General features: G+C 40.9%; 1 protein-coding gene across 4 annotated transcripts in view; it reads left to right on the top strand.

Moving 5' to 3' along the window:
• Window positions 1–270: 270 nt before the first annotated feature.
• LOC306971451 (paxillin-like) overlaps window positions 271–25,430 on the top strand; it is a 32,357-nt gene continuing 7,197 nt past the window's right edge. For all 4 annotated transcript variants that reach the window (XM_079567729.1, XM_079567728.1, XM_079567727.1 and 1 more), the window contains exons 1-4: window positions 271–411; window positions 24,031–24,239; window positions 25,119–25,204; window positions 25,283–25,422. In XM_079567729.1, the coding sequence (XP_079423855.1) occupies window positions 399–411; window positions 24,031–24,239; window positions 25,119–25,204; window positions 25,283–25,422 (448 nt within the window). In that variant the 5' untranslated portion in view covers window positions 271–398. The remainder of the gene's footprint in view (window positions 412–24,030; window positions 24,240–25,118; window positions 25,205–25,282; window positions 25,423–25,430) is intronic.

The raw sequence follows: 25,430 nt of genomic DNA, 5'->3' as shown, positions 1-25,430 counted from the left end.
TTCTTAAAGAGACAGAGGCCTATTTCAAGCCATTCACTACAGCCATTTTGAGAGAGCAATTTTATACAAGGCAGTTATTCTAATTTACTGCATTTACAGACCAACAGAAGGTTTGCTCATCATTGTAGTGTGATATAGACTGGTGCTATGGGACTGAAAAAAGCATAATACCCCCTCTTTAAGCTAATAAAGTAAACTGCTGGCCGCCAGGTGTCGCTCAAGGCTCTCCTCTCACGGTGCGCGCTCCCGTAAAGTACACATGCACAATGTCTGCGCGCTCACGGCATCTCCGCTGAGTTTAACTTCAGGCAGCAGGGAAGTTTGGACAGCACAAATCAGACTTCATTCACGGAGCAACCGCTCAACAAACAGGCGCAGGCGTCCCACCAGCTCCAAACATGGACGATTTAGGTAAGTGACCAAGATTTTACGCAGCGTTGAAGCATTTTGTGCAGTTTTTGGAAAGCCGATAGGAGCAGGGTGGAGGAGTAACCCATCGAAACAACGGGATTTCTTGCTTGAAAAGTGTGTGGGGGTCAGGGTGACTACCTTTGTCTACGCGATCGCTGTCTGAAAATTGCAATAACGTGTCGTTTCTCTCCGTTTTGCGCATTGTTTTACCTGTGCTTTGTTGTTCTGTGCGGGTTTTCACGCCGTAGAACTGACTAGCGGTGAGACTTTGGCTAGCCTGCGTGTACTTCAATGAACCGCCGTTACCTTCGCAAAGCTAATCTTACTTTCTCTGCTTCATCAGGTAATGTTATTGACTGAAATGAATTTACAACCGCGCGTTAACGCCGTTGCCAGAGGGTGGAGAGATTTGGCTGACATCTTGACACGAGTTTGTTCGCGTTACCTCCCTCAACTTTTTTTTTTTTTTTTTTTGCCCCGAAGCTACTCATTCCAACTTTGAAGTCAACAGGCCTTCCCATTTAGCCCCACACAAAGTAGGATTTTAATACATTTCCAGCAGACCGACACAGAGACCAGCTTATTTACAATGTCATGTACTTCTAGCGGTAGTGGGGCAACTGTACTGAATTATTAGCTTGTCCATTACAGGAAGACTTTGCCCACAATGTGTACTGAAATGTGGTGGATAATCTACAGAAGTGTAACTTTGGTAAATCTGTAGAAACACCTAAATGTCACAATAACTTTTGTAATGGATTTCCCCCAAAGTCTGAAAATATGACATCGCACGTTGTAACATAAAGGTCATGTTAGGTATAATGTCGTTATAGCGTTATATTGTACAAAAACGTTGATGTTTATGCCAACTGTAAATCAACGGTTCATTGCTGCCCATTGTGATGATGATGGAAATTTTACTTAATTCGTCATTCATCTAAATTACAGCATACAACTTATCAGCATTTATATGAGATTCATCGAACTCTAACAGGATTGATTTAAGATTTACATTTTTTCATCAAAATCCAAAAATGTATAATGTTTTTATTTTGATTACAGCACAGTAACTTGATAAACCTATGTTGCTGTGCAGTAGAAACCAGATGACAATGATCAATAGAATTCGGGAAAATCCACCGTTACCAAGGAGATCCGCCATCTTTGCAGCTGCTAGCAAACATTTCTATTGACTAACATTAGCTAAAAACAGTATAAAAAGTGGAGAAAAAAGCTGTGGAACAACTCCATTAGCTGCTGAGTTGCTGCTGGTAAATACATGTAACACACTGTGGTGTCCAAGTGTTTTAATGTGAACAATAACTCCAGTTTTTTTAACTTTTAAAATCTCCATTAGTTTATAGAGTTTGGGAATGTGACGTCATATCGCTAAGCATTATGGGATTAGCAGCAATTGTAACCTAATGGAGATTTTAAAAGTTAAAATACTGGAGTTATTGTTCACATTGAACAACTTGTATTTACCAGCAGCAACTCAGCAGCTAACGGAGTTGTTTCACAGCTTTTTTCTCCACTTTTTATACTGTTTTTAGCTAATGTTAGTCAATGGAAATGTATGCTAACAGCTGCAAAGATGGCGGATCTCCATGGTAACTGTGGACTTTCCCGAACTCTATAATTGCTGCTACTCGTGATATGACATCACATCCCTGAAGTCTATTACTTAAGTAGTCAAAAAAATATTCTGTAAACTTGTTGTAGCAGCCCTAAAATTCATATACAATAACATTTATTGTTTCTCTTTTGGATGCACTGGACCATGGCCTCTTCCATGACCCTTTGAACTCTTTTTTTTTATTTTTTTTTTACCAGTTTACACTCCACCTGGCCTGACGTGGTTTGGCTATATTTGCCACACCAAAATCTAATTCTGGTTTGGAGGAATGTTTCTGTGCTCCAGTCAGTCTGCTCTTGTAAAAAAAAAAAAAAAAAAAAAAAAAAGGGAAACTCTGGATATAGATTTGTGGAATTGTTTAAGTGGAAAGATGATGGCTCAGATTTTGGGTTTTTCTCCTGTTTGAGAAAGGCAGATTTGAACGCTCCTGTCGGTCTGTGGCCATGTGAAAGAGCTGATTGTTGGTGGCAATAGTAGTGGTTTAAATTAAATGGCCTGAACAGCAGACTAAACAAGAGCGACCTATTTTGTTTCCTTTATTTGAAGAAGCTGGCAATATGCAGTTGGTTATCAGGTAAACGCTGGGTAACCTGCTGGAAAAATGATAATGTAATTTCTCTGTATAGTGTGAGAGAAAGTTTAAGCAAAGTTTTAGCAGTCGACTAGATTGAAACATTGCGAAACTGTGCTTACAAGAAAAGCATTTAAACACATGGGGGAATAAAGTAGAAAGTTAAGTGTGCCACAAAAATGACAAGAGGTGATGTTTACAAGGCGGGAATAATTGCTGGTTTGTATTGCATCATAAGAAAACGTTTCTGCTAGTTTAGGACAAAATTTCACTTTGGTGTCAATACATGTTTTGAGATTGCTAATTGTTTTTATTTTAATTGAAAGAGGAATACTACAGTGCCTCGGTTTTAATAGTTTTTGCCCATTAACTTCAAAGTTGACAGTTTGATTTTTGGGGATGAGTGAATAAGTGAAGGAGAGATACTTTTTTTTTGGATTGCAGTTGAAAATGTGCTTGCCAAATTCTGATACATTTCTTCTTTTTTTCTTATTGGCCTTGTAACTCTTTTACTCTCACTGTGGCACCGACTGGTTTTGGTTTAATGCGTGGCAAGCCAGAGCTGCACATTTAAGATAGTCCTTACTTCCTGCTGTTCTGCTTGAAGCTGAGTGTTAGGAAAAAAATAAATACTGGCCGTGCAATTAATCAGAAACTTCATGGAAATGGCAATCTCAATTCTGGTCATGGAGCTTTTTAATCATCAGGTCTACAGCCGAGTCTGTGGCAGTGACGGTACCATTTTGTTTGAGTGTTTGATTTGTTTGATTTTGTATTTTTTGCCACATCACCTGCGCCCTACTACTGCTTAAACTGTGGTTGCGTAGTTTGTCTTCACCAAAGTAGGGGTAAAGCCACAGCATGGAGGAATGTCGAACATCAGTCTGTGTCAAGGTCTGAGGCCAAATGTTCACCTCCTGCTGCTCAGCTCCGTCCCACACTGCAGAGAGAGAGAGAGATGGTGGTTTGCCTTGAGACCTGCTGAATGCTTTGATTTGAGACTTTCCCACAGCTGTAGCCAATATTTATCATGAATCAAACTTGCACTTTACGTCCAGCCACAGGACATTAATTCTCTTTTGTTGATGATGCATTTCTGACTTTTCCAGAACAAATTACTTAACTAGAGCGTTAATGTAGTTTACTTTGGCTTGTTTTAGGGATTTTTTTTAAGGCTATTACTGATCATTATCAGTTTTTGTTAATTTATAAATGTAATAAATACAGTACATTCAGTGTTGCAGAAAAAAACCCCTCTTGGTTCAACTCTGAAAAACACTAACATCATTGTGTTATTGTAACGCATGGATAAAACACGGTTACGAAAAGAGCAAAAAGGCACACTTGCAATGATGAATAGTTTATCATAGCATGTTGTCAGCAAAAAGCACATTCAGTCATTGTACAGAGTTAGTACAGGGTTTCCGCTGGGTATTAAAGCATTAATAGTCATAAAATGCCAAAATGAAGGCCATAAAACTCAAGCATTACATTGGGTCCAAACTGGCATTGAATCTCAATCTCTTGGAAAAGGTCATGTTTCTTTAGAGGCAGAACTTACTCAATGACGATGCTGAACTATTTTTACTGTGTGCATTCATCAAAAATATAAAACTGATACAAATTTTGGGTGCAGTTTGGACTGAAATCTTACACAATCTTTCGCTTCAAAGTTTCCCATTATACCCAATTTGGGTTTGAATATCAACGTTTTCTGCATTTTGTGGCATTCAAAATATAGCATTAAAATGGCAATAAAAAGCATTACATTTGACTTGCTGCCTCACCTGTAGAAACCCTGCAGCAGTAGCAACAATTGTAGTATACTAATCTAGAATGTAATAAGTTCTGTTTAAATCAACCAACCGTTTGCCTGTGGGCACTGGGCAGTGGATCACCCTTTGGGGCATCCTCAGTAGCCCCTGGGACTTGTTCTACAAATCAGACAGTTCACTTTATTACATTTCTGCTCTTGTTATTCGCTATTTGTTTATCAGCATGGATGATTTGGTTAATATCCTACAGCTACAACTTTTAGTGTTTTGGATATATTGCTTGTATTGCCTATGCTGCTTTAATCTTGAATACCATAAAACATATCAAAGCATTTGTTTTCCCTTTAAAATCGAAAACCTTCTACAGTGTTGTTGTTTTGTAAACCCCCTTTTTTCATGTCACGTAGTTATCACCATGACCTGTGCCCGGTCCGAGTCACAAGGGGATGTACATGTGTTGAGTAACCCTGCTCTACGTAAAGTTGTATGTGTGTATAGTTAGCGTCTCTTCCTGTTTCCCCTTTGAAGCTCTTTTGCCCGTGGTTTATGATGCTTCTAGTTAAACAGCAGCTGAGCGAGTCCCAGGGTCCTCCGGTTCCTTTGACGGGGGGCTGTTTGGAAATCTGACCATGCTTCGTAGAACCACCGCAGCCTCTTTAATCTGTGGATATTGATCCCTCTTCCCTGCCCCGCGTGCTCCTGAAGGGAATTCTCTCCAAGACGAAAATGAACGCTCCTCCACTTTTCCTCTGAGTCACTTTTTCCCAGAGGTTCCCTTTGATGGGACCGGACCAGGTGGCTGACAGACCTGGGTTTAATTTGGAGATTGTGGCCTAAATCCAGGGGTAGAAAGTTTAGAGTTAGCATTTCTCTTGTATTTGAAAACTGTTGGGTGATCGTCATCTCATGGCTCATCATTGTAATGGGAATCATCTGTGCTGAAACAAGACCTCATCCAAAAGATATTATCGAGGACTTTTATACATGATTGCTCTGAGCATGCCAAAAGCTTGGCCTTTAGATTGCTTAAGATATTTTCCTGTAGGTCCGTTTTTACTCTTTGGCAACCATTCAAATAAAGTCAGAGTTCTTTAGATTGAATAGTTGCCTCTAGCAATAGCATTCTGTTGCTAGTTTTAGCATGTTATTGCTAGCTTTAGCATGTTGTTGCTAGCCGTGGCATTTTATGTGGTAATCAAAAATACTTTTGGGAGGGTAAAAATATTTCAGGGATTGAATTCCCCTTCAAAATGACATACAAGCATGCCCATATCCACTTAGATTTAGTTGTTGAAAGTTATGTTTTTAAAGCGGTGAGAGCCAAAACAGGTATCAGTTCAGTATCAGATATCTGTCGCTGATACCAGTATTGGCTCGGTGCATCCCTAAAACAAATACCCAATAATGTCCAGGCAAAAATGTCAAAAAATTGTGATTAATATGATGAACCATTTCAATACTGTGTTTTCGGTTAAATATTTTTTAAAGGGTTGCTCGCCAAAGATTACTCAAATTTTAGATGAATTTTCGGTTTATTCTGAACAAGCTGAAAACAATTGGTCCAATATAGCAAAGTAAAAGGACTAAACTCAAGTCACTTTCTTTGAAATACCATCTTTCTTTGAAATACCATCTTGGCAAGTAATTCTTCTGGGTGAACTCCACCTAAGTTGCATTTTTGGAAGTGTGTTTTTGAACATAAGTAGTTCTCCGATGTTCATATTGTGTAAAAGTAGCTCGTCAGGTAAAAAAAGGTTGGAGACCCCTGCTCTACATGTTCCAGCAGTGTCTTAATGTGTAGAGGAGCCCAGAACTATTCACCACAACTGCCTTTAAAATTCTGCACTGTCACTCAAAAAGTTGTGAATTCGGGTCAGAATTGCCTTCATGCACGAGCTTGATATAGAAATCGCAGTTACGCGTAAGACCTGAGGTGGCAGTAGTGAGTATAAAATTACCAACTTACATCTAGTCACTTTTAAAGGGAGTTTTATAAATATTCTCAATTGTTAAAAAGAGAAAAGAATTTGAAATGCTTACTAGAAGTAAATCAACAAACTCAAAACTAAAAACCTTTGCAGATGTTTTTAAGCTATCACTTTTGCAATGGCGATGCTTATGGCCCAGGCCTAGTTCCTTGTCAGCAGTTCAGCTGGTGGATTGGCTTTAATGGCGTATTGTGCTATAATGTGCATGTTTCAGGTTAGAGGAAACCAGAGCGCCCACAGGAAACGCATTCAGACATAGTAACAGCATTCAACGTGGTCTACCTGATTGTCATCACAGTACCAGAGACGGGCAAAGATACAGATGAGGCAGCAATTTCTTAACATTACACAATATCTAAATGGATGATTATTAAGTGATAGGTGATAGCTACCCATGTTAATACGCACAAGTAACATTTATTGGTGAGAATGATGACGCCAAATTATCTTAAACTGTCTCAACGTTGTCAAAGTGTGCTACATTTTCTTGGAGTGATTCAAATTTAATGTTTTACGAACTCCCCTCCTCCAACAATACATTTATGGTTTACTATAAAGAAACATGTCTATGCTGTTTGAAGGCGCATTCAGTTTTCTTGTGCAGGAAATGAGCGGTATAAATACATATGCCTTGCCTCGGAAGGGTCAAACCTTGGTAGTTAAGTGTCATATATGAGCAGCAGCGGATACCGTAACTTGTTAGAAATATTGCAATGTATAATATTTTTGCAACAACGAGCCATTGAATATTTCATTGAATTGGCCGGGGTTTAATGCAGTGTCCATTAGGGGATTGTTTTTGTGAGATTTCACGGGCATAAGTCACTTCTGCATGTTATGTTCCTTTTCACAATCGTGGCTATTATTGTACAAGAAAAAAAGGTGTTGCATCGTGGTGCATTAGTCTTGAAGAAGTGTAATGCCCTTAGCGTTCTGTGCTGCACATACTTTCTTATATTATCACTTTATTCGTAATGCTCCAAATGTGGCATTCAGTAAAGTGAATATTCTAAACATTAAGGATATCACGTTAACATCACAATTGATTTTAGGCTTGAATTTTCATCTACATGCACATTTCTTTGACACATCAGACACTTTACTAATTAGTCTATCTTTTAGGAAACGCATCAAAAAGCTCACAGAAAGAGGTTGTTTTGATTGGGTAGGGATCGAGCACAAGGAGCTTTGGGATAATGCAGTTCTTTTATCTGCTCAGTGTGGGATATGAAAACACCTTTGACTCTGCACATTCCTCATGTGTGTGTTAGATTCAGGCGGACTGACCTCACCCTGCTCTTTCACAAGAAAACCGAGCACATGTAAAGAGTGCACAGAAAGCAGGATAATATAAATGCTTCTTGACACTACTGCAAAAACGTGTTCCTAGAAGCCCATCCATTTCTGTAGTCAAGGCTTTATGTCCAGCTTGCCTCATGGTATTTATTTATAAGTGCATGTTCTCCTCCAATGATGGTCACTGTTTGAAAAGAGGATGTTAAGTTATTACTATATTGGTATTTAGTTGCGGAGTGTATTTTTAAACTGCTGACTTTAATAGGCTTCCCTCTCTTCTCCATCTAATCTAAAAGCAGTGTACGCCTCCAAACCTCTATTATGTTTTCTCATCAGATCCAAAAAGAGAGGAATGGTATGTTGACATTTAGCTTGAGGTAAATAAAGGCATAGCATCAGGGCTTTACAAGTGTTGGACGTATCCCACAGCACTATCCTTCGGGCTTTGCACAGTTAACTTGTGCGGCTGCCAATGTCCAAATATTAGGAAGCCTGTGTGCCCTGATAGCTCACCTGATAGAGCGCATACCACATTTGAAACGCTGAGGTTTTGAATCCAGGCTCAGGCCAATTTGTTCCATGGCATTCCCTCCTTATCTCTCACTCCCATGTTTCCTGTTCACCCTCGCGCTTATTTTTCATGATAAATATACCAACATTTTTGTAACTTTTAAAACAAAGACCTTGAAGAACCATTTGGGCATGTATTGAACATTCTCATCATGAGAAGAAAAGCATAAATTAGGGTTTTGCTTTTGATAATGATAGACAGAAAAAAGTGGCATCTAAGCCAATTTCTACAAAACGATAAGTTTAGTGCTTTTTAGTTGGTCACATCTAGTGTCCAATAAACCTTGTTATTATATGATCAATAATCAATGATAAATTATAAATTGGAAGCCAACGTGCCATGCTTTTGTATAGCTTACTTCATCATTCATTTATTTAGGATAGGGATGTCCAGACTTTTTTTTCTTGGAGGGCTGCATATTGATGTGTATAGTGTGCAAGGTTTATCAATATTGCATCACAATCGGGGTTCTTCTTACCTAACCTTCTGAGTTTTTTTCATTTTCGGTCTCTTTCTTTCGGCATTTGAGGGATAGATGTTCACTAACCAGAGTTGTCTGTCAGGTTCAACACTGCACCAGATAAAAGGTCTGAGTTTCCCTGGAGCAGATTCTTAAGTGTTTAAAATAAGTCTTGGATGGAATCACATAGCATCTATCTGGTCACGTGGCTGTCCCCCAGAGGCACTCTGAATGTCGGGGAAAGGGCGCTGTCCTACATAAAAACAAATATTTTGGAAACTTTTGTTGTGTATTCTAGATTATTATTGTGTTTTCTAATGTGGGGCAGTTTGAGCAACAATACAGTATGTTGTTTGACATTCTAAAAGTAACATGACTTCCTTCACTCATCAGTTTAGCAGTTTATGCATTTAAATGTATCAAATCATTTAAATCGTGCAGCCCTAGTGTACGGTCAGTGATCAATGCTGTCAAATTTCAACTGAGTGCATTTTTGTACAGTTTAACCTGTGTCCCACACCTTTATTATGGGTTAGAACCTTAGTCAGCTCTTTCCCACAATAAAATGTTAGTTTTTGAGGTTAGTATTGTGCAGAATTAAAAAATACCATCTCTGTCTATTCACCAAAAATTAATGTGAGGACCACATTTGGTCCCAGGCTGGGCCTCACTTTGGGCACCCATGGTTTCGGAAGTGAAGCTTGGCCAAGAAAGCCTCTCGGATATCTATGACTGGCCTAGGTTCCTTTCCAAAATATTCATAATAGCTGTTTAGTATTTCTAATTTTCAGTTCGTTAACAGCTGCCACCAGACATCTTCTTCCCCCACGTAAAACCCACAAAGTCTAACCGCTACAGTCTTGTGTCTTGTAAGTACCTAGTAAGTAGTGATCACTTTGCAGATCTGAGCTGAGGCGACATTGGTTTTGAATATTTGCAGCACTTCCACGCGGCATACCGAAAAATCTTAGCGGGTCTGGAGGGGCTCCCGTGTCCCTGTGTGGCCGCCAATCCCAGTTACTGTTACCGGCCCAGCTATCAACACCCAATGAGAGCAGGGAGGCTGGCGCATACCAGCCCCAACCATGTCCACTGCATTAAAGGAATAGGCCACCGTTTTTATATACTAAGATATGTTCTTACCTCACTTTAGTCGAGTTAATATATCCCCGTCTGGTCATTGTCCGCGCGCTCTGTCACGCAAACGGAGCACATACGCAGCCTCTCCCATATGTGACATAGCTCCGAAAAAGCTCACGATAGAAGCTACCAAGCTCTTCCACGTGTTCCCTATTTAAATAAAGTTACGTGAAGTGTTTTCATGCGAAGTATATTTACACAGAAATGTAACGTGTCGATTTTATAAGCAAATAAAAAGGGGGACTATATTGTGAGGCGTAATGATACGAGGAGTAAAACGTCCGCGCAGTAACTCCTAGAGGTTATTGACGGAAGTGAGCGGGGGAAGTCTTTAGGAGTTACTGCGCGGACGTTTTACTCCTCGTATCATTACGCCTCACAATATAGTCCCCCTTTTTATTTGCTTATAAAATCGACACGTTACATTTCTGTGTAAATATACTTCGCATGAAAACACTTCACGTAACTTTATTTAAATAGGGAACACGTGGAAGAGCTTGGTAGCTTCTATCGTGAGCTTTTTCGGAGCTATGTCACATATGGGAGAGGCTGCGTATGTGCTCCGTTTGCGTGACAGAGCGCGCGGACAATGACCAGACGGGGATATATTAACACGTCTAAAGTGAGGTAAGAACATATCTTAGTATATAAAAACGGTGGCCTATTCCTTTAAGCGCCTAACTGTAAATCAGAGAGTTTTTTTGGGCGGGATCCACACCCATCCTGTCCTGGGACACACTGGGAGAGAGAGAAAGAGGGATGTGGAGGGTGGATATAGCAAGGCTTCCACAAATAAGCATTAAAATGAAATGAATTGTGCCAAAATGATGGCCTTAATGTCATTTGTATTTACGTCATGAATGAAAAAACATTTTCGATACATGTTTTTGTTTTGTTTTAAGGCACAGTTTTACTCAAAATCTGCCCGCTGTGTCTTGTCTTTAAAGAGATCACATTTTTCCTCAATAAATTGTTTACAAATCTTGGATCGATCTTTTGCAATAGTTTTTTGTGAGTCATGTTCAAAAACGTGACACCACCGCCATATTTGATAATGTTTCTAATACACATGTATTAGACTGTACGGTATAAACATCCATATGGCCCAATTTAGACTTCACTTTATTTGTATGTAATAAATAAGTTTATATTTCACCAGAAAATGGCTAAACGGAGTGAAAAATTGTATTTCCCAAAAGATTCTGTTTTCCCCCTCAGCGAAGCCACCTTATTCCGGAGGTTCGTGTGGGCGCCGCCATTAATTGTGCCCGCCCCTTTTTTCCTATCATTTAACATGGAACTGGAGAAGTCCAGATAAAATCAGTCACTACACCAAAACAAAGCCGTTATTAGGCTCTGCAGAGAAACGTTGCAGTGTTGACATGTCGGTGCAAATGAACATGGGACATTTTAGATAAATCTACTAAACATCAGATTTGAGCGGCGAACATTTTCCCTTATTCTCCACTGAATGAACGGACTTTGCGCTCGACCGGAAGTGTCAAGACAACGAAAGTGCCGAGACAAAGCAAAAAGAGGCGAAAGTGGGCGGGGCGGAATAAGGTGAATATAAAAGGTCTTGTAGCAGCTGAAAGATGCTGTGTAAATGTTTGAAACTTTCATTGTGTAAGGAATTACTGCTGGCCAAAAAAGCAATTTAGTTTAATTATGTAATTTCAAACTTTTAGGGATAGACATTGATCAGTCACCATGGTGATTCGCTAGTTAGTAGTTTTCTTAAAAAGATTGTGGCATTAAAACTATTCGTATTTGGTGTTGAAATGGCATTAAAAAACCTGTGTACAGTGATGGAGCTCAGCAGAGGAAGATCAGAAGTGATCTATAGGGAGAGATAGAGAGGGAAGGGAGAGAGAGCCGCATGGCTGACCTCATCTCTTAGGCAACAGACCCTGCCCCATATCCTGAGGAAACGCCGTCGAAAAACAATGAGCGGAGTCAGGGCTGCTGCAGGCTGGAAAAGGCCATGGAGTGCTGCCTTTGGGGGGTAGGCTTTGGGCTTGGTCTTTTGATGATGGCTTGCAAAAGAGCTGAGAAAAACATGGGATAATGGATGATTTGATAATTTGATATGATTGGCAATGGGAACATTCCAACATTTTTGTTGTAATGGGCAAAGTATGTGGATGGAGATGAAAAGAAACAAAGAGATAACCCTTTTAGAAGCCAAAGCAGACCTAAAACCTGACAATGACATGGGAATTTAATTTGTCACTACATCTGGACATTGACTGTATTATTTTTTTGCTAAAATCTAAATCCATCCATTTTCTTCCGTTTTATCCGGGGCCGGGTCGCGGGGGCAGCAGTCTCAGCTGAGATGCCCAAACTTCCCAATCCGTGCACACCTCCTCCAGCTGTTCTGGGGGGACCCCGATGCGACACCAGGCCAGCTCGGAGACATAGTCCCACCAGCGTGCCCTGGGTCTTCCACGAGGTCTTGTCCCACTAGGACATGCCTGGAACACCTCCCGCAGGAGGCGACCCCCGAAAATCTAAATCTAGAATTCAAATTGATTGCCATAACATTTCAGCAATTGGTCCCTAATTGCTTTTGTATGACTTGTCTAAACATTGCCGTTGTTTTACCCTGTTTTCTTTTCTTTTTTTTCCTGATTTGCTCATTTTCCTTGATGTAATGGTTTGGAAACGGAGCATGAAAGAGTTGAAATTCCTCAACACTGATTGGGTAACGATGCAGTCAGCTCTGGGAATGAGTCACTATTAAACATCAGACTGTGTACAGCCAACACACTGCAGCTAAGGAACTCACAAGTCACAATCCAAAATTTCAAAATGGTTACAATATTACAACTTACAAAAATAAGTAGGGTGTGTATATGCTGAGAAAAGTAATACTAGGTTATTTTTGGGGTTTTTCTTCTGTGCTGCATTAAAATTGATTAGCTTCTTGGATTGTATTGAATAGTTTGAATCAAATGGGGCAGTGGTTCTCAAAGCGTGCCACGTGGGCTGCTTACGTTGTATTGAGACTCCTGCAGTTCTTTAATTTAGGTCTCTAAATTAGATCTTAACCCCATTGAGAATCTTTGGGATGTGCTGGAGAAGATGTTGCGCAGTGGTCACACTCTCCCATCATTAGTACAGCCGGGTTGCCACAGGGCATTTAAAAGAAGGGGGGAAAAAAGCATTCAATTATATTCAAACTAGCATTAAACCTGAATTTATTGAAAAATTATGACATTGCTCAACAAGTTTTACTGTATAATAAGTTCATCAACATCATTTGCAGTTTTGGCTCATTTTTTCCCTCAACAGTTGAAGTAAGTTGTTTACCTTAATAAATCCTTTTCGTAGTCCTTCTGGGGGTAATACAAGTGATAAATGGGATGATTGGGGGGTCTTTCATTTCCCCGTGGTGTCTCTGGCCAGAAAACCACGCTTGCAACTTCCCTGCCCCTGGGTCGGAGTCACCAATACACACAAATGGAATCACGAAGAAGAAGCTAGCAGGCTAATGGGCAAAGCTAACTGTGAGCTAGCACCACTTACAGTATTTACAACCAAGTTACAAAAATGATCTCCATTGTGTAATTGGATGTACAATATCCCTCTCTCCCTTTGTCTTTTCTATCAGCGTAGTATTTACTCTCACGGACAAATGAGTAAAAACGCAACATGCTGCGAAACCTGCAGTGAAGCTTATGGCCTCTAGGGGCCTCTAGGGGCATGAGTTACTTAGTACTGCTTTAAAACTGGCATTAAAAAAGCATTAAATTTGACTTGTTTCTACCTGTAAACCCTGTACAAAATCTTGGTGAAAGGTGCTTTATTTCTCATTATACAACAACTATACAACGAAATTTGTCCTCTGCATTTGACCCATTCTTCGATGCCGCTGGGACGACCTGTAAGAAGCAGTGGGCGACGGTGGTGGGACCCATCTCCAGATGTGAAGCCAGGCTGATAGTCAGAATAACCTATTGCACATGTTTTTAGTGGCAGGGGAATGTGCTAAGGATATTGTATTATCTAAATATTTCCAGTCTTTGCGATCAGCGAATTATGACCACCCCTTAAAACGTTGATTGTGTAACTGGCTTATCGTGGCCCTGTGATCCCGTTGTTTGGTCTCTGTTTGAGCCATTAAACCTTGTTGTTGTGCACTTCGTCCTTCAGTCCGCAGCCCTTTCCCATGAGGCCGAGTCCACGCCTGCTCCGGTCCTGACCTTGATCTGGCTCCGGAGCAGAGCTGATGACTGGACACTGTCAGGTTGAGGTAATGCAGCTGGAATCCATGTCTGTACTCCACATACTCCGAGTATTATGTTTTTATAATGGGAAACACCGGATCATGTTGAGTCTGATGCTCCCGGCTTAAGCTCTCAGATCGAGGACTCTTATCGGCTTTACTTTGGGCTGCCGTAACTTCTACTGTGGATGGAGTTTTAAACCAGGGGTGATTTTAAGACGCTGTGTTATGTTATGTTTGGAGGGTCAGTACTGTTTTGCTATTGTTACTCTATGAACATTGCCTGATAGTTGAAAGTTTAAACAAAAATGGCAGAATTTGCATACAACAATCAGAATAATTTGTATCTAACTTTGATCTAACGTTTTTTTTATGTTAAAGCAGTAAGTAACTCATGCTCCTAGAGACCATAAGCACCACTGCAGGTGTTGTAGCATGTTGCAGTTTTTTACTCATTAATTTTCCTTGAGAAGAAATTCTACGCTGATAGAAAAGACAAAGGGAGAGAGGGATATTGTTCATCCAATTACACAATGGAGATCTTTTTTTTTTTACCACAGCTAGCTTTGCCCGTTAGCCTGTTAGCTTCTTCTTCGTGATTCCATTAGTGTGTATTGGTGGCTCCGACCCGTTTCCATACACCATTCACAGCCAAGCGATTCATCGTAAAAATGTAGGTTTTATCGATTACGAAAATAATCATTAATATCAGCCCTAAAGTGTAGTTTTTGTGTTATTGGGCAAAACCGTAAGAGCATTGAGACTGATGAATACACATTTTTCTTTAAGTAGTTTGAAAATCTCTTGCCTACATGTTTTATTTGTGTGAGGTCCAAGCTGGAAAATATTGACATTATACATAGACTTTCTCAACAATAATCACAATATTTCGGCTTTCAGAAATATTGGAAGTGAATGGTAAGGGTAATGTTTTGCTCAAAATAAGTGAACTGACATTCCAATAAACTACTTTACATTTTTTCTTTTCCACCAGCGATTTTTTTTAAGCCACCAGTTACTTTCAATCATGCTATAGATATCACTTGTATCCAGTTAATTGCTCAATACTTGTTGTAATACACTCCTCCCTTCTTTAACTGTCTGTTCAATGCCCTGTTCTTGTCTGGGACAGTCTCTCGTTGAAGTACCTCCATTGGGTCGGCGCTTTGGAGCAGGACAAGCCGGCCTTTCTGCGAGGGGCCGACTCATCCCACTTAATTTAGTCTCTGGGGACACAAAAGGCCTCTCTGACACTGGCATGCCGCTGTGAATGAGGGCTCAGACAGAACGTTGCGTCAGTCCGAGACTTTCCCGTCTAATGCACTGCTCTGAGGGGAAGGCTTTATTTTGGTGCTCCGTTCTCTCCGGGGGGTGTCATCTTTCGGATACTGGGGCTGCTTTTAGGGATGTTTATTTTGAAGTAATGAACCTGAAACGCTCCTGTTGCTCAATTATCATCTCATTAGTGCTGTGTGACTTTGGATAAATAGCTGCTGTTGCGATAGGATTTTGATGGTCACAGGACACATTAACATTTCAGAGAAAACTCGATTAAGAGCAGTCACAATATTGCATGAATCACCTTCCATGAAAGTAAACTTGTCTGCAGAAATCAAGTTTTTTGTTGCAATTATCAGTGAAAAGGTTTAAAAAGTAGGAATTTACTTGGGTGAATGGTGCAAAGTGGTACATAAATTAGCAGTAGCAACACAATTACATGCAAGAATGCCCACTGACTAAACCTGTACATTTGTGAGGAGTCTGTGAACCTTTAGCACACATTTTGAAGCCACTGGCTTTACTCCCAGCGAGCCTGGTCTTCCCGGCTGACCACTTGGCCCCGGATTGTCTTGTTTGATATAAATATCTATGGGTCGGCCTCGGGGTCGAGTTTCGGTTTGGGGCCGTGGCCAGTACTGGCTATAAACAGGTGAGCCGTGGACCCCGCTGGCCTGACACCTTCTCCCTCACGTTAATAGAAGAGATTAAACGGTGCTCGTGGCTGCACCGGCTGAACCGCCTGCTCCGTGGGGGAATGGGCCGTAACCTCTTCCTTATCCTGGAATTCAAAGCACGCCGCTGTTTGCAAGATGCGTCCTGTAATCATCAACACATTTTCTGACCTGGCAGCAGATTGAATTTTGTGTCATTGCAAAGCTTGATTTGGTTTGAGCCAGTTTATGTCCTAGTTAAACCCTGGTTTAGTCTTCCTGGTCTTCAGATTAGAGATACTTGATTGTCTAATAATTTAATTTACTCCTACCTTTGTTGGTAAGGGGTTGTCTTGGATTATACAAGATTGCGTCCTGGTATTGTCTCTTACCAGTCTTTTCCCAGCCTACTCCAGGCTTAGTCCTTGTTTATAGCTCAGATTGGAGTTTGTGTGTGTTTTATTGTAAACCTTCACTTAGTCTGAGCCTTTGTTGAATTGGTTTAGTCTTGGATTGTACCCGATGACATCCTGGTGTAGGGCTGGGTACTGTTAAACGATACGGAAAAAAAGTTTAGGTTCTAATGGTATTGAAATGAACTGAAGCACCGAAAGACGGTATACCGAATAAATACATATTTCTTTGGATCCAAGTCTTGATGCTGTTGGTCCAGGTACAGCAGGAAAGGAAGTGACTACATTTTTTTGTCTTATTTTTAGCCCAGCTTTTTCTTGTTTTTCCATTTTTTTTCCCTTCATTTTTGCTCTCCCCCATTTTCACACATTTCGTGACATTGGAGATGAACCTGAAATTGTACATGAAAAAAAAAAAGTATCTTTTAAAGTACCGGTATCGAAATAAATGTAACTGTACCCAGATCTATCCTGGTGTAGTTCCGGTTCTCTCTGGGGCAACTTGGAAACCCTTACCTAAAATACATTTAAAGCTTTCCAACGGCATGTATTTCATTCACAAATTCACATTATTCATATTCACATTAGTTAGAAATCGTCTTTTTTTTTGCATTTCGAGTGGGGGCGCTGTAGCGATTGTTCACACAGAGACCACGCAGATTAGTTGAGAGTGCAGATTGTTTCATTGTAAAGCTTTATTTTGACTGTGCCTTTTGTTGCGCCGCCATTTAAAGACGGGTTGTCCATGGTTTCACTGCAGAGGGGCGTGGCTGCTCCCTCTCCCTGAACCACCTTCTGCGTTGGCCGCTTGATTGCCTTCTTTCTCCTTAGTGGACACAGGAATGCGAGGAATTCCCCATGCACCTTCGCTCCCATCTGATAAAGCCTGTGGTCGCGCGAGCCGAGGGGGGTGTGGTCAACAAGACTGTACACGTCCCACCGCCACAAGAATGTCTCCCTCCACCATCCCCAGCCCACACTGCACAGAGCACTGTCCAACAATATGACATTATAGTTTTCACAGCGCGACCGCTAATGGCTCCCCCGACACAGTGCAATCTGTTTACTGTCCCAGGGATTCATCCTGCATTATTGCTCCTCGTCAGATCTGTTTTGATGACGGCTCCATTGTCCCTGACCTCATACAATCGACTGTTTCAAAACTGCGATAATGATACTATTAAGGCTGCAACAAACGATTATTTTTGTAAGTTATTAATCTGCAGAGGATTTTTGCAATGGCTTTGTACCACATAAAGCTAAAGTGATGCCACTTGAGGACATGTTAATGAAGTAAACTTAAAGTGAATGTTTGTTTCTGTGAACCAGCCATTCGAAAGCTAAGACCCTCCAAGAGTTTGGCTACTGAGCTTTACAGCAGTAGTAAGTAACTTGTTTACCTTAATAAATCCTTTTCGTGGTCCCTCTGGGGGTAATACAAGTGTTAATGGGATGATTGGGGGGTCTTTCGATATCCCCCCGGTGTCACAGGCCAGAAAACCCCACTTGCAGCTTTCCCTGCACTGGGTCGCGCCACTTAAACAGTATTTACAGCCAAGTTTGAGTGAAAAATGATCTCTGCTGTGTAATTGGATGTACAATATCCCTCTCTCCCTTTCTCTTTTCTGTCAGTGTAGTATTTACTCTCACGGACAATGAATAAGTAAAAAAATGGTTCTGGGACTTTATCTGGGACAGGAGCTGGGATTTAAGGAAGTGATAGAGAGTCCTTTTATGTTCATTTTCAAACTGGTTTAAATGATTGGCAACAATAAGAGTGAAGCTCATTGTGCTTTCTGATTGCATAATTGAGACACAGTCAGATCATCTTTATGAAATTTACGATGTACACAACACTCCACATACACTCCAGTAACTTTAAGGTTTTTCATCAAAAATACTACATAGTCATGTCATTTTTGCTGTTTTTGAGTTGGTGAAAAAGATTAAACGAGTAATAATGATTAAAATGGTTCTAAACTATTTCAATAATCTTTTTTTTTTTTTTTGCCCTGGTTACAATTTCAACACGGTACATTCCAAAAATCATAAGCAATGTCTGTTTTTCACCAAATCAGGACCAAAATAAGACTAAATTGGAGCTATATTAACCCTACCATGACCATGCTGACCATTAGCTCTCACCTCACACAATACGTAGTTCAGCCCCATATTTAATGTTTGAATGAGAGGTCGATACAGTAGTTTACCCTGACCAGACCACAATGGACTACTGAATCCGGTTAGTGCAGAATTGGACTTTGTCTCTGCAGCTCTGCCCCCTGGTTAATGGAAAAGATTATCCTGTTACTTGGCCTACAGTGAGTGTTTGCATTATTTATGTTTATAACTCTTCTGGGACCAAACTTGACAAAGAACTGTTGTTGTCCAGCCTCATGCCATCGCTGCCCTCCTCAGGCAAATCAGACCAAATCGCTGTATGTTTGTCTTTTCTATTAACCAGAGCTGCCCTGTTAGAAGGGTCAAACGCTGTGAATGAGCTGTGAATGAGCTGTGAATGACACTTTTCTTTTATCAATTATGTTGTATGTTTTCATCCTCCTTTGGGTTAGTATAGCCATGGCTCAATCCTATTTTAGACCTGGTTTAGTCCTGGTTTAGACCCACTATAGTCCTTTAAAAAAAAGAAGAGAAAAAGGTTTGTGAACACCGGTTTCGTTTAATGTGTGTACTCATTCTTTGATGCTGCTCTTGCATAAACTCGGAATGTAATTTGCTCAGCAAGGGGCGAGTTTTCCCTTCAATACAGCAGCCTTCCTCGAAAGAAGCCCTGTTGGGCCTATTAAGCATTGACTCGTGTTACGTGACTTTATAAACAAGGCATTGGTGAAGGCCTAAAAGCAGCCTGCTCCTTTGGGATTATAAAGTTAAGCCTAAATGAAAATCTGCCTCACATCAAAGTCCAAACGATTAATCGAGGATGCAAGGTTCATTCATTGTGATTTTTGATTTGGATTTGCCTTTGCCAACAGGTAGTTTTTATATTATTACCCAAAAGTTTGCCGTCCGTGCCACTTGCGACTGTTAAAATGGCAACTTTCCGTCGATTGCAGTTCATTGTGCTGTTTAAATAATGACTTTAATTCCCGTCCCCTGTGGCGCTGGCGAGTTCACAGGCTGCAGGTGCGTTGTATCAGCAGGTGGGAGGGAGAGCGATGAGAATTAAATCTTGCCTTTCGCTTCTCCAAATGGTTTCAAGGCCTCGGGCTGCTCTGCTCTCCATTTTGTCAAGGCTATTTAGGCTTATTGAGGAACACATTACCTTCATTAGCGAATCTGCAGGCGCCGTTCTGTGACAGCTATAATAGTGTATTACATGAAACGTGTAAATCCACCAGGAATTCCAACATAACACTTTTTTTCCCCCGACTTTGTTACCTTTGCCCTAAAACCGGCAGGGGTGTGTAGGAGTGTGTGCTCTCTTTGTTTTATAAGTGACAAAGTGGGCCCGCTGTAAGTCCAGGTTTAGCATGTCCACACCAGGTGCAGATTATTTTGAGCCGGTCGTGATATTTCAGCACGTTTGCGCACAACACTGGCTACTCTGACTTTAAATAGACCCATACTCCCCGTGTGGTTTATGTCAAACTTCGTAGCCATTTCGACTTCTTGCCAGGACCTCCACCGCTGACTGATTAATGGTGCATGAAGTATGTTGTGTTTATTCTACACTTAACCCATGGGCTTCTATAATCGTATGTCAGCTGATAAAAATGTACTTTGCTCTATTGCTCACCTTAGTTCTCCCCCGTTTCTGCATAGGGAGCACCGGTTTCCCCGAGCACTTGAAGCATAGAGTATGTTCCTCGTACCCTGAAAAAAGGTCAAATCAAAAGAATATAGGTCCTATATAGGGTCCTGATTATTCAGTTAATCGATTAATCGCCATTATCGGCTTAATCGGTTTAAAGAAATACTAGCAATTAATTGTTACGCTGTTTAAGAAAGAAGATAAAGTCTAATCTTCTGAAATCTATCAGAATTAGAGCAGGGCCCAGTATAAAACGTTTTTCAATACCAGCACTTTAACTAAGGCTGCAATATATTGCATAAAATATCGTGTCGCGATATTAGGCAATGCGATATATTGAGGCTTCTTGGGATACAGATATTGCAACATCACTAAGGCCTTGATCTGACCGAGATCGAAAAACAAACATTGAACAGAACTTAAAAATGTGTTAAAGTTCAGTTTTAGTTTAACCTGTCCGATTTGTGTTTAAAAAGAAGAATATCGCAATAATACCGTTATTGCAATATTGCACCGCCGTATCGCAAGTTACTTGAATATCGTGCAGCCCTAACTTTAACAATGCTTATGTGATGATAAAAATGCTTGAACAATATTTTTTTCATGCCTATACTGACATATTTGTCATGTAGAACCATAAAACAGGACAGTAATGTGGATTTATTCCATAAAACACTATATATATTACTTTGTCATTTATTTGACCTGAAACGACCAAGTAACTTTCGTTGGTGCTGTTCCTGGACTCAACAGGCATCAAAACATTTTCTGTTTTCAATGCCCTTTAAAAATAGTCATACATAAACTTTTCTTTTGTTACCATTTTGGTATCGTTTAACAGCACACAGCCTTATCAGACTTAAGGGCCGAATAAACATAACATTAAACAACCGTTTCCCAATAACAGTTTACAGTTAACCAATAATGGAACAGAATGTGCATCGCTAGTCTTGGATTAGCCTTGGATCAGGCCTAGTTTGGTCCTCAATTAGTCCTGGTTTTGTCATGGTTATATATTTCTTAAGACCAGGAATGGCTTAGTCATGGACTCCTTCTTGGACTAAATGCAGAACAAGCTTGTTTAGCACACCGTTTTTTTTCTTGTGACATTTCCATTTGGATCTAGTCCTGGTTTAGTCTTGACTCCTCCTGGTATAGCCCTGGCCTGGCCCAAATCTAGTGCTGGTCTTCCCGGGTTTATTTATCAGTGTTGTTAAGTCCTTTATTTATTATATTGCTATTTTAGGGAAATGGGGGGAATCCCGTGTTTTCTAATGGCACTTGCTGTAAAAAGTTTGTGAATCACACCTCATATGATTCATGGGCAGCAGTCCCCCTTTATAATTGACTGTGACATTGCACTGATACACTAGACGTCTGCTGTGCGGATGCCAGACGGATGAAGGCGTACAGTTGTTGAGGGATATTTTCACCTAAGTGCGACCCATAGACCACTCCCCCATGTCCCGGCAGAGCGTTCGACGTCCCTGCCACTCCATTCGGCCCGAGCTGTCTGCCTCGCACTTACTGTAGACTCTTCCCAACGCGAGGACAGGCTTTAGGCGAGCGGTGGGAAGATACTGTGAGTACAATGACTCCCAAAAGTTAGTCACAATAACATGTTTTATTGGCATCTTGTACTGTATTTCAGATTTGTACTAATAGAATTTCAATACGGGCTTGCTTTCCCTATATTAGATCAGTGAAATGACAAGATTTACTATCTTGAAAGGCATAGAAAGTTGGCGCAAATTATCCATATCGCAACAACAAGGCACGATATATCGCAAAATCCCAGAGCACTTCAAGACTTGCAAGATTTGCAGATTTAACACGGCAATAGTTCAGTTTCAGTCAGGACTTTTGAAATTTGCTTCCATTTTCTGATTTTGGTCATGTTTCGACACAATCTGATTAAAACAAAATGCTTAATATGTGTTTAAATGGTTTAGTAAAGTATCATTTTTTTAATCCACCGGAATAATTTATCGGGTTTAGGTTATAATTGCTTTATCAAGTAACTATTGATTACTTTTTGTAACTAAGCCTCTTTTAGAAGGAGTAATCAGTAATCAGTAGTTTTGTGCAGTAATCCCAACCACACTTGTCATCAGGCAGTTAAGCCACGCTGTGTGTATGGCTTTGAGCAGTATTTCATTACAGTAAAATACATTTTGGATGCATCATGTTGATCCCCTGGTGTCTGTGGACTTTTAAAGCGGTGCCGTTGGTTCCTTGAAACCGCCAGTCCCGTAGCATAGAGCTCTGTAGTGTAACCGTACGCTGCTGGTGATGGCAATCTATTCTGGACGCCCTGACGATGGATGGATTGTGTGATGTAAGGCTCTATTTTGTTCCCCCGGCCTCAGAGGGGTCACACTGCACCCCCTCAACCCTGGGTGGGACACTGTTTGGGCTCTGTAACCACAGGGGCTACGAGATGTGAGGGGGAAAAAACCTACACTGTTAAATATTGAGATAATGGTTTGAAAGCATTAAGGCTGAGTCAAACTTCTACCAGGGAAATCGCTATGTCACCTGTAAAAAAGGTCATTAAAAATATGGGGGGAAAAGAGAGAACAGCCATTCTAGTAAAATACTGGATAATTGGAGTTCCACCTATGAAAATATTGGCTTACATGTGCCACCAACTTTAAACCTTATCTTTTAAAAGGACAATGCCGGGAAAACAAAACCTGGCTAAACAATCTTTCTATTCAAAAAGGATGGTGATCTTTCACATGTAGAATTACATCATCGCTTATTTTGTTTATTGTGCTAGAGCTGCACCATTCTGGAAAAAAGATGTCACTGCGATTTTTCTGATGCGAATAGCAGTTTTGATTAGTATGTGATTCATGTTACAAAATCAATTGGGGTTCCACTGGCGTTCCCAAACCTTTCAAGTCTCAACCTCCAAAATGTTGATGTGAGCAACTGGACACATCCACTGTAAAATGTAATACCGCATTATCTGAATGACGTCAGCGCTGATAACACACCCCTCAAAAGTCCCGTGTGCTTTGTACAAACACTGGCCTATGAGTAGTATACCACTAATTACTACCACAGCATTCCCACAGAATTCATCTTCTAAACAACTGCACACACATACCCCTCCCTAACCACGCCCACATCATTCTGCGTCTACGTTTCCTCAGCCCCACCCCCCGGTCAATGGTCGGTCGTCTTTCCTGTCCCCAAGAAAATATTCCGCACGTGACCTCGTGTACTGTGCATTTGCCATGTCTTGATGTTTATGTGCTTTGCCTTAACTATAACCTGATTGTAATTTCCCATATCTTCTTCTGTAAGGCGCATCGAGTTGCCTTGTGTACGAACTGCGTGGTATAAATAAAGTTGCTTAAGTTTCCTTTTGAAAATCCTGTCTTGAAATAAGCTTGCGCCACTTTGGTTAAAACAGTGAAATGATGAACATAATGTGCCGTCCTATCCACTTCCTCACACAAACCATTGACATACGGTTATAAATGTTTGTGCTTGGTCTGCCGACAGGTAGCAGCTCATTGACTGTAATTTTAGTGACGAGACCCCCAAGGACTTAAGGTAGCGCTGTATTTGCGGCCGATGGATTAGGTTTGGACAATGATTTAGCCTTGTGCAGTGAAGACAGTGTTGGTGAAAGGCAGGAACGAGACAAAGGCATTGTTACTGACTTTTTTATAGCCTGTTGCTGTACAGCTGCGAAACGGCCATTAAAAAGACAATGCTGTGAAACATTGTCATAAATATCTCTCAAAATAGCTTTCTTTGTTTGGAAAAAATGCCAGTCTCTTCACTTCTAGAGATTTCTTGAATGTCTTTTTCTTTTCAGACGCGTTGCTTGCGGACCTGGAATCCACCACGTCACACATCTCGAAGCGCCCAGTGTTTCTCCCCGACGAGACCCCGTACTCCATCCCGACTGGAGGGCACTCGTACCAGGATGTGTCAGTCCCTCCCCCCGTCCCGCCTCCGCCCTCCGCTGATGCTTTAAATGGTTCTCTTATCGACCCGCCAGACTCTCACCACTCCTCACAGCAGGTACCGTCAACAAATGAGATTTATATGTTTCAATAGGCGTACCTATAACAGGGATTGTAAATTTAATGAAAAAAGCAACTTTGGAAAGATTTTGTTGTTAGTTCGCTGTAGAATCGTTTCAATAAGCATCTGCAAAGTCCAAAAAATCTTGTATTAATAATGAGAGAATATGACCGCTGTGCAAAAGCCTTCTCCAGCACATCACAAAGGTTCTCAATGGGTTTTAGATCTTAACTCTGTGGTGGCAGATCCACGTACAAAAATGATGCCTCATGCTCCTGCTCTTTCACAGTGTGAGCCCAATGAATCCTGGCATTGGCATTTTGGAATATGCCCGGGCCATCAGAGAAGAAGAAATACATTGATGGAATAACTTGGTCATTCAGGATGTTCAGGCACTCGCATGATCTCATTCTTTCAGCACTTAGAGTTGCTGAACCTAGACATGACCAACTGCAGCAACCCCGGATCATTAGTTAAATCCACATGGCGACTTTTAAATGTTCTTATCACACTTTGTATCAGTGGTTCTCAACTGATATGGTGCAGGGACCCACCATCACACACAAACTGCGACCCAAAGAAAAATGTATTTGTCTTATGTAATGCCAAATATCATATTTTCCCGTCAGATTAAAATTGAATAAAAATTGGTTAAGCCTAACGAAATAAAATCATGATGAAAACAAGCTGATAGCGAAAGAAGACTCGAAGGCATTGTTGTACTTTTTTAGAAGATAAATATTGAAAGAAGAGGGAAAGGCTCACGACCCACCAGTTGAAAACCACTGTACCATACTATCCATTGAAAATAGTATTAATATAATTCTTTAGAATCTATAATAGAAATGCACTAATGTGAATGTGAATGTTGTCCAGTCTTTAGCCTCAGCACAGAAGAGCTCATGGTCCCGGGACAGTAGCAGCTCCCCTCTATCTCACGCGGAAGAGGACCACGTCTACAGGTATTTTCCAACTTGAACACGAAACATAACATTCGCTCGTGCTCTCCTGTTGCTGACAGTGGTCTATTTGTGTCTTAGTTTTCCAAACAAACAGAAGTCATCGGACTCCTCCACAGCGGCCATGACCTCTGCTCTGGGTAGTAACCTCTCGGAGCTCGACCGACTGCTACTGGAACTTAACGCTGTGCAGCAGAGCGCCCCCTCCTTCGCCACAACAGGTACACAC

This window comes from Gobius niger (assembly GCF_951799975.1).
Source record: "Gobius niger genome assembly, chromosome: 1".
Lineage (NCBI taxonomy): Eukaryota > Metazoa > Chordata > Actinopteri > Gobiiformes > Gobiidae > Gobius > Gobius niger.
This window is presented reverse-complemented; position numbering and strand designations above follow the sequence as displayed.